Source organism: Zosterops lateralis (assembly GCF_965231275.1).
Source record: "Zosterops lateralis genome assembly, chromosome: 2".
In the NCBI taxonomy this organism is placed as follows: domain Eukaryota; kingdom Metazoa; phylum Chordata; class Aves; order Passeriformes; family Zosteropidae; genus Zosterops; species Zosterops lateralis.
In genome coordinates, this window is record NC_139763.1 from 70,885,371 (window position 1) to 70,894,690 (window position 9,320).

The window sequence follows — 9,320 nt, forward strand, 5'->3', positions numbered from 1 at the left end:
ATTAAAAGATTAAAGTATTTTTTTACTGGGCCTACATGGGTTTATACTTCACGGTATTGTGCTGGGTGTCACTAACCTACAAAGACGACTTCCTATTAAAAAAGTGGGCATGAAGACCTGCTGGTGTAACTTGTATTTTCTGCCTTGTTCTTTCTGGAAGCAAAGCTGGCATTTAATGCATTTCACTGGAAAAAAAAAAAATCCCTAAAGTTACCCATAGGGAAATTCATACCTGCTTAGACCAGCCAAGAAGTCGGAGCTTGAATCAAGGCTGCAAAAGAACTGAGTATGGATGTTAGCAGGAGCAGCAGTACCGCAAGGAAATCTGGCTTTGTAGACTCCATCCTTCATCCCAGGAACATCATGCCTTGGGATCAGAGACAGCATGTGGAAGCCTTACATTTTCACTTCTGTTATTGGTAAGTTAAAATAAAGATGAATGGCAAAATCTTACTAATCTCACGAAAGAAACACAGGCTCAAAAGTGAGATTTTATTCATATTTGTTACTTATGCACAACCCGACATATGATAAAACCAATAAAAACAGCCTAGAATAGTGTTTACATCACTAAATTCAATTTACATTTCCTCCATAAAAATAACAAAAGGAAAATGACAACATTGTAGGTTCAGAAAAACAGGTTGGCTACTATGACTGAAAAATTTACACTATCTTCACTGGTCACAACTGATCGCTTGTTTAATGCTCATTATTTAAAATAAGCACAAATTACAAAATTTCAGACACACCCAACTTCTGTGCTCATAAAATATATCTTCTGTCATATCAAATTCAGTAGACTGGAAAGAATTTTCTGCTGAGACATTTCATTTCAGCATGTATCAAAAGAACATTGAGAGTGCTCTCACCACTTACACAGTGATGTAACACTGAGGTCCCAGTTGCCCCTTCAGCTCTCTCTCTGAAGAATCATTTCAGAGGCCACTGTGCAAGCACACCATGATGGTAAGGACAAGTGATCTCTGGTGATGAAAGCCACCATCATGCTACAGTCTAAATTCTGTCCTCCCTGGTGGACACACAGACCTCAGACTCCAGGACACACAATAAAGCCCACTTCAGCTCTGCTTTTAAAGGCAAAGACAAAACCAGCTCCAACTGGGACGGAGATCAGCAAGTACCTTCAGCTGCCCCTGGTTACCAAGAGCTGTGGTTGCTCACCACTATGCAGAGATTGGTCATACTTTGTGTGATAAATTTTAACATCAGCCCTGAGGCAGCATGTTATCCCTCTACCATAAAGGCAGCCACCATGGATTGAAAAATCATATGCAGGTTGAAGAGCAATGCAGTAGCCAACAGTTTGCATGCAAACATCGTGTTAGACTGTTACATTCTCAGGACTAAAACTGTTAATGGTCGAAACACAGGTTAGATAATCACCTTTCATTTTTCTTTTTATTTTACATACTTCTTTTAAGAACAGACCAGGGGGCCTCACAGAACAAAGGAGGTTTACCAAATGTTAGAGTTGGAACGACAGACTTTTGTTACAAAGATTAAAAACCTGGTAATCTGCTAAGGAAAGAACTCTTCCCCTGCTATGAATAAAATTTAGAAGCCTCATTAGGCAAAGCAGCAGCCTGACTCTTGGTCCAGAAAAGAAAAACAAAACAAATCATTTTAATACTGTACTGCTGATTAAAAAAAAAAAAAAACAAACAAGGAAAACAGAGACAACTCAAAGCAGGCTTTATGGCTGCAACTATGCCTAGGAATGGACCAAGAAAATGAGTGTATATATATATATGGCATAGTGCCTCAACAGCCATCAAAACTGCTTTAACTGCCCATGTTTTATCCATGGGATGTACTGGGAAAGAAATACATTCAAAATAAAGAGTTCTGAATCAATGTGCTACATGACTACACATGTACAAATCAACAAAAACAGAACTTATTTACACACATTTATACCTACAGGCATAAAGACCAAGTTTAATACTTGTGAAATGTATCTGATTGCTAGATCTGGACTAGATGTTCCAATCTTTAGTAATAGCAGTAGCATTTCTGCACTGCAATAGCCACAGGGTTTCCATCAGGTCTATCCTGCATCCAGTTAATCTGATCATAAGACTGAAAAGCTCTACGGCTGTTTTCATTTTCATTTATAACATGGGCATGCATCTGCTACCCAGCAGAGACCCCTCAACACTCTTCCCAACAAGCAGCCAGCAACTTAGAGCTGGTACTATTACAGACACATCCTGTCTGCTCACCAAATGTTCTTTTTGGATCATGTGGGTTCATTCTTCAAAGTATACATTTCATCATCTGCTACATTTTTAAGATAAAAAGGAAGATAGTATAAAATCAATTCTGTATGCATAAAAACTTAAGCCCAGAAGTGGTTAAAAATAGACTAAAGTGGGCATAATTAGTATCTAATAAAAAAAGCTAAAAGTTACCTTTATGTAACTCAACACTTCACTCAGCCACAGTTAGCTGCCCTCAAAGACTAACAACCAGACCAATTCACAAGTATCTAAGTTGCTTACATAATTAAAAGAATAAGATGTAAAGTCAAAAAAATAGATTTTATCCCTTCAAGAACAGGAAAGTAAAACAAAATGCTGGTTCTGTAACAGTGCAACAACTGCAGCATATTTTGCGCGCAGCACAAGAGTTGCTACATTTAGTGGCACTTAAGTATTATGCAGTAAATACTGAAAGTAAGACAAGTTTCTGATCTGCATAAGCATAATCACATCATTATTACCAGAGTTGCTAAGCTACGGCATTCTGAATAATACTGATTCAATTTTAGCACTTCCCTCACTAGCCTTAATACATGTCAACGTCCTGCTTTACATCTTGCTAACAAAGCAATCACTGAAGCCAAGTATTTAATGCAGTTGCCAGCTCCAGGGCTTGGAGCACGTTCAATCTGACCAGTCGTTCTCGTCAAACTCGGAGTCGTCGTCGGAGTCGCTGTACTCCACGGCAATGCGCCTCGACAGGATGGTGGCCACGTCATTGCCAACCGGCTCGCGCTTCGCCTCCTGCTCACGCTGCTCCTGCACCTTCTTCAGCTGAATTCCTGCACAGACAGTTACTCTCAGACAAAGCTGTCCAGGCAACAGAGTTTGTATTTTACACCATTATTGGTGAGTTTGTTGTATGCTTACAAAATACTCAGGAAGAAGGAGGGGAAAAAAGAAAGATAAGAGAGCCTCCTTGAGCAAGGAGGACGGAAAGACAAAAAAGGCAGATGGGAAATAATTCTCAGAGACTGAATACTTCTGGACTTCTAAGACCGTCAACAATATGTTGAAATTAAATATTCAAGACCGTACAGGTCATTTTCATCTGAAGATGAAAGTTGTCAAAACTGTATTGGGAAATACTCTTAGATCTACTACAGCTCCATATTGTAAGCGAGGTCAGGAAGAGCTGTAAGTCACTGGTTAAAAAAAACAGCGGGCTGAAGCCTGGTGTTGGGTAATTCAGTTCTTCTGAACAGAAGAAAAAATCCATGTACATCTAGTGGCACTTTACATAATGAACACAAATGCTGTATTCATTATATTATGTCCACACAAACACTAGAACACGCTTGACAAAGTTGTGCATCTTTAGGTGTTAGAAAATGATCCAACCTCATGGCTGACTAATGTCAGAACAGGTGTGTGGTACATGTGGTTAATGAAATCTGCCCAGCTGGGAAAAGAAGCCATAAACTCATTTCAGTGGAAAACACTGTGCTCTCATTGAAAAAAAAAAAGGAAAACCTACAACTCAGTGTGCACTTACCCATCCTGATGGCAGCCAGAAGATCGCTCCGTGCATCGCTCATCGGTGCCTGCTTCGCCTCCGATGCCGGAGGAGCATGCATGGGGGAGGAAGAGAGGGATGCACCTGCAGCAGGAGGGCCTGGAGGGGGAGGAGGTGGGCCGGGAGGAGGAGGAGCAGTGACAACAAGCCCACCAGAGGGAGGAGGATGAGTAGCTGCATATGTAGAGGCAGTCACCAGTCCGGAATGGGAAGGTGGCACAGGAAGCTGAAGGGGACTAACAAATGCAGTTTGTGCTGAAGGAATCATGGGTGGGGGAGGAGGAGGGGGAGGACCTGTAGGATTGTAATAATCCACCATCTGAGCTGGGAGCATCCTATATAAAACAGAACAAAAACATGTAATGCATCAAAATTACATACAAAATTATTGCCCCATAACTGCACTCATCCAACCTCAGGTAAAACAAAAATCAAAAGCAATTTAAACTGGTAACTTAAATATGCAAGTGATTATACACGTAAGAATTGTCAAATATTGCTGATACGTTAAGATTTAAGACAAATGTTGAAGTTAAAGGCTATGTCCTTTCAGCACTCTACAAAGTGAGCTTTTTATCTTAATTCTCTTGCCTAGTTAAGTATAAAGCTGCATTTCTTATTAAACATCTACTCTGTGGGACTGTTAAGTACGAAGTCTTTGATGAAGAAGGGACCAAGAAAACTGCAGACTACACCCTTCAATTCTATAGAAGGTCAAGAGGTAATAGAGGACACAGACATGGAGAATAATGGAAAGTATGAAAGGAAAGATTTATCCAAAGGTAAATGTATCTCATGTGCTTCTTTGGAAAAATTTATCAGTTTAAATACCATTTAATTAAAGTGATTCTTTTCACTGATTTTTTAAACAGGAGGCACAGGGAAGAGCTCATTTCTTTGTTAAAATGTCATTGAAAGAAATCTTAATCAGAAAATCAGAATTGGTAAGAATTATGAAGCAGGTAAAGAACTAGATACAGGAGTTGAAGCAAAGTGACTGATGACACTGAGTGTCACAGGTCAGTGTATGACAACTGCAACGCCCTGACAATGGTCATGGACCTGAGGACTAAGCACAGTAATATCTTACACACTGGAAACTGTAACAGAGAAAGGGCAGGCTGGAGTAGTCAGTCCTAACTGAGTCATCTGTACCACAACAGCCATGAATCAGGCAAGTGCTATCCCAGGATGCATCAAGCAAGGATGACAAACCTTGGCTTGCATAGTAAAAAACAACACAGGCAAGAATGACTATAACTTTCCTGGGGTTACAACTTGAAAGTTTAAGCTATTTACACAAAAGATCAGACACAGACTCATTGCAAAACAGATGTGTTCTTGCTACAGGAGAACCAGAACTCTGGAGCAAGCATCCAGGCTGGAATGCATTCAGGCAAAATATCTACACAGGCACTTGATAAATCTCTGTCTTGAATTAAAAAGTGGCATTCCTCCTGTGCCAGTACAGAATTTGTGTCTGAGGAGACCTCTTCCAATTCTGTCACAAGCTTCTCTAAAAAGACATTTCAGGGATGCAACAAAGACGGCCAGATTAATCACAATCAACAATACTCTTTCTGCACATTTCCTAAAGTTTAAAATATTTTCCAAATTATCCGGTACCTACTTTCCACTTTAAAGGAAAATTATCTTTTCTTCCATATTGTATTAGGCACCCTTAATATTTTACAATCATACTGACTTCACCAATACACACTTCATTCAATACAAACCTGATTATTTTCCTGCTTTCACTATTTCTTTACTTAAATTCAGTTCATACATTGAAAAATCATACCAAATTTCTTCTGCCCTCCCCAAGGAGGTAACTAATGCATTTGGGGTCTTTTTCTCTGACACATTACACATTACGATGGTTATGAAAAACATGCATTCCTCCGGTTTTGCCAAGAATCCGCTAGAATAAATCAGATTTACCCATATTCTGCTGGTACCACAGGTACTGAGCTGTGCTGGCCATCTGAAGGCTGGGGTGGAGGTGGAGGTGGTTGCTGAGGTCTGTTTAAAGTGGCGTGTCGTACAGTGGTGGAGGGTGGTCTGTATTCATGCTCATGGCTTTGGGGGGCTGCCATGTACTGTGGACCATCTCCCGCTCCATAGGAAGGCATTGCTATCTGCTGATGGAGGGAATGGTTCGGAGTAGCAGGATAAGAATAATCTGTAACATCAGATGCATGGGACCTAAAATTAAAGTAAATTGATACAGAAGGACAGATTGTGTGAGTGTAACAGGGCATTATCTAAATAACTGACAAAACAAGCTGAAAAGAATACAATTATTTTTCTTGCAAGAGGATTCCCCAATTTATCAAGCACCACTCCCTTTTAAGTCCACAGAAAGCACAAGAATTTTAGTAGCCATAAGGAAGCTTATGGTTTTTGTGAATGATTTTGACAGTCCATTGTTTGAAATGATAATACTTACCAGCCTGCCTTAATTAACAATGGCAGCAGAAAAAGAAAAGCAATACTACAAGCACTTCAATTATGCAAAAGAACATATTTTACCAATGCAGAGAAAGCCAATTTCAAAAGTTAGAAAATGCTTTTCATTTTGTTTGCACAATTAATTTTGTTGGAAAAGCTTAAAGAAACTGGGAAATGTAAGTATTAGTTGAGCAGAGAGTTCATAAAGATACAAAGTCGAGATGCTCTGTCAAGTAAGCCCAAGAGAGGGAGCAAAAGGATCTTTTCATCCCATAACTGTGAAGATTTGTTTTAGTAATGAACAGTGGCGCAGCCTGGCTTTTAGTGAACACAGTGAACCGATGCACTTATCTGTGAGACTGGAAGCAAGGTAAGCAACAAAAAGCCAGGGCTTTGAGCAAGACAAAACAACAAACCCTTTGGGCATTTTGTCCTCTTTCATGCTTCCTGCCTGTTCCATTTTCTTTGCGTCACTCATGAACTCAATGCCCATTTTCCTTCTCTCCCACTCTTCTTTTCTTGTTCTTACTTTTCTCACATTAATTTGCTGGTTTCTGTTTGGATTCAGCTTGTGTTTCTCTCTCTAAAGTACAATAAGTATAACAAATACATTGTAAATTGCCACAGTCCAAACTGGCATGTCAACATTTAATGCTTTAGTCTTACAATTAGCAAACCAGAAGAAATATGAGGTTTGTTTGTGTTTTTTGTTTTTTTGTTGTTTTCTTTTTTTACTTTAACAGTAGAAAAATCCCCACAGTATAACCAAATACACTTCTCTGGGACCTGACTTACAAAATACTGCTCACACAGTAGCTGGCAGCATGAAAATGTCTCTCAAACCAGTACATATTTCTATATGTACAGGCTTTTCATAGCTCAAGACTACTCCAAGGTAAAAAAATAAAAAGCTCTCTCTCCATCTCACTACCATTATAAGAATTAACCCTACCATTATAACCATTAACCCTCCTGAAATCTGTAAAACAGATTTCAGGATTCAACCTCAGATATTTGATTCACTGAAATGTAAAGTACTCCATAATTAATAAAGTATAAAAGGCTTATGTAAGTACAAGGTATCTATCACACAAACAACATCAAAATCCAACACAGAGATGCATCCTACAATTTCTGCTTAAAAAAATCCCACAGATTGCAAATACCACAGGTATCTGAAAACAGATAAATACATGTTGACATTGCTGGGAGAGAAAAACAAATCATTTCAATATGATAATTTAAACTAAGGAATCCTAGAAGCAAGGTGTTAAATCTGAAAAAAAAAAATACTCAAGAAGTGTGAAACAGAATTCCTGATGAAAAAACCCACACCTTTTACTGATCAACCTATGTAAAGCTTTGTCACTCTGCAGTGTTTTATTAAGACTAACAGCAGACGAAGTTTTGCATTAGAAACTGTAAAACAAAACCAACCAAACAAAGGGAGGGAATCTGAATACATTATTGAAAGACCAATAGCAATATCAAATACTATGTTTTAATTACAAGTTCATCACTTTTCACAAAGACCACAACATTACAAAATTCTGAGATTTTTTTCTTTTAAATTGATCTCTACTGGACAGCGGACTAAAGGTCTCAGTCCACACTCTTGCAGTAGTAGCTGCCTCCTCAACCTAGCCACTCAACAATTTAAACACTTTTTCCAGTGGATTCTATTTATTTCTATGTTTATTGCTAGCACTTAATCAAAACAGACATAGGAAATAAAATAAGTGGTAAAATCTTCTGGTGAGACCAGCATAGTGTAAAAACAAAGACTTCAATGCACATCAGGTAACTCCCACAGAGCTCAAAGGGAATCTCAGTCAATGAAAATGAATTCTGCTGTGTATCTCAAAGCAGAGATTTTTGTTACTTCAAGCAATAACATCTCATCTGGTTGTGTAGCTTGCTTTTTAGACTAATTTAACATCAAAAAGCTGAACTCTTCTCTCACTGAAGCATTCTTTACAGGCAGACATATTCTCTACTGAGTAGATCACAGAAAAATATTTATTAAGCTGCCAGCAGAGCACCAAACAACAAACTAGACACTAAGGAAGAGCTACTGACATTATCTAGTAGAGGCTTCAATGCTTTGTAAGTACAGCTACTGAAGATCAAATATAAAGCATGCAGCAAACACTTCTTTCTCTGCAATACATAACATTATGATGACAAAGTGCTCATGGTGAAGCTGAGGAAGAAAAAATCATTACAGAATCTGTTATGTCATTTATGCTTTAAAATAAATTTGAAAAGAATGTTTTAAACATGCAGTGTATGTTTTGTCTAACTATTCCCATCCTGTAAAAACACCTAATTCTACTCAGTATTGCTGAACATACAACTGTGGTATAAGAAACAGCTTTGCTGTAAACAGACCTAGTATCTGGGGACAGTGATCCCTCGGAAGATGCTCCATGGTACACACTTTGAGACAACCTGTTGTCAGGTCTAAGCTCTTTGTCATATGCCATCATATTCCACTCCTGGCGTCTGTTCCTGGCTTTTCTAACCTTTTTCACCTCACGGGTGGTGCCATCTATACGCTTTTGCTCCTAATGTCCAAACAAAAGAAATAAAGCATGCAAAGAGAGAGAAAAAAGGAAAGGAAGAAAGCTGGTTAAAATGCAGTTAGAGTGCATGAAAATAAGACCAGATTTATAGATGAAGTCAAGTCTTCATCAAATTCTTCTGCACTGAAAATAAGGATATATCCTTATGCTACAAACCTCATTAGTAGCAGGACTTTTGATTTGCCTTTATTCTGTAGGATGCATGTGCTACTGTGATGCCAATCTCCTGATTTTCCTAATACCAAAATTGGTATTAGGAATGGTCACAAGAAATGTGACCAATTTTAAAAGCCAGAAAGTTGAACTTCTTATGACATCATGTCTTTTATTTACACCACCCTGAAGCACTTGCAATTTTCATCTCCTGAAAATCAAACTTCTGAGAATGTTAAATAAGCTCAGGGCTATTCTGGTTATTCTTTATGGTCACAGTCAACAGGGCTTGGGGAAGTATGGAGAAATTAGACACACTTTCCTATTCCA

At 38.6% G+C, this 9,320-nt stretch overlaps 1 protein-coding gene across 3 annotated transcripts in view; it reads right to left on the minus strand.

Annotated features, from left to right (window-relative positions):
- Positions 1 to 490: 490 nt before the first annotated feature.
- WASF3 (WASP family member 3) overlaps positions 491 to 9,320 on the minus strand; it is a 62,915-nt gene continuing 54,085 nt past the window's right edge. For 2 of the 3 annotated variants that reach the window (XM_083855548.1, XM_083855549.1), the window contains 4 exons: positions 8,644 to 8,819; positions 5,743 to 6,006; positions 3,781 to 4,136; positions 491 to 3,067 (listed from right to left, as the gene is read on the minus strand). In XM_083855548.1, the coding sequence (XP_083711674.1) occupies positions 2,910 to 3,067; positions 3,781 to 4,136; positions 5,743 to 6,006; positions 8,644 to 8,819 (954 nt within the window). In that variant the 3' untranslated portion in view covers positions 491 to 2,909. Of the gene's footprint in view, positions 3,068 to 3,780; positions 4,137 to 5,742; positions 6,007 to 6,668; positions 6,836 to 8,643; positions 8,820 to 9,320 lie in introns of all 3 variants that reach the window. The other variant, XM_083855550.1, reaches the window with a different exon arrangement.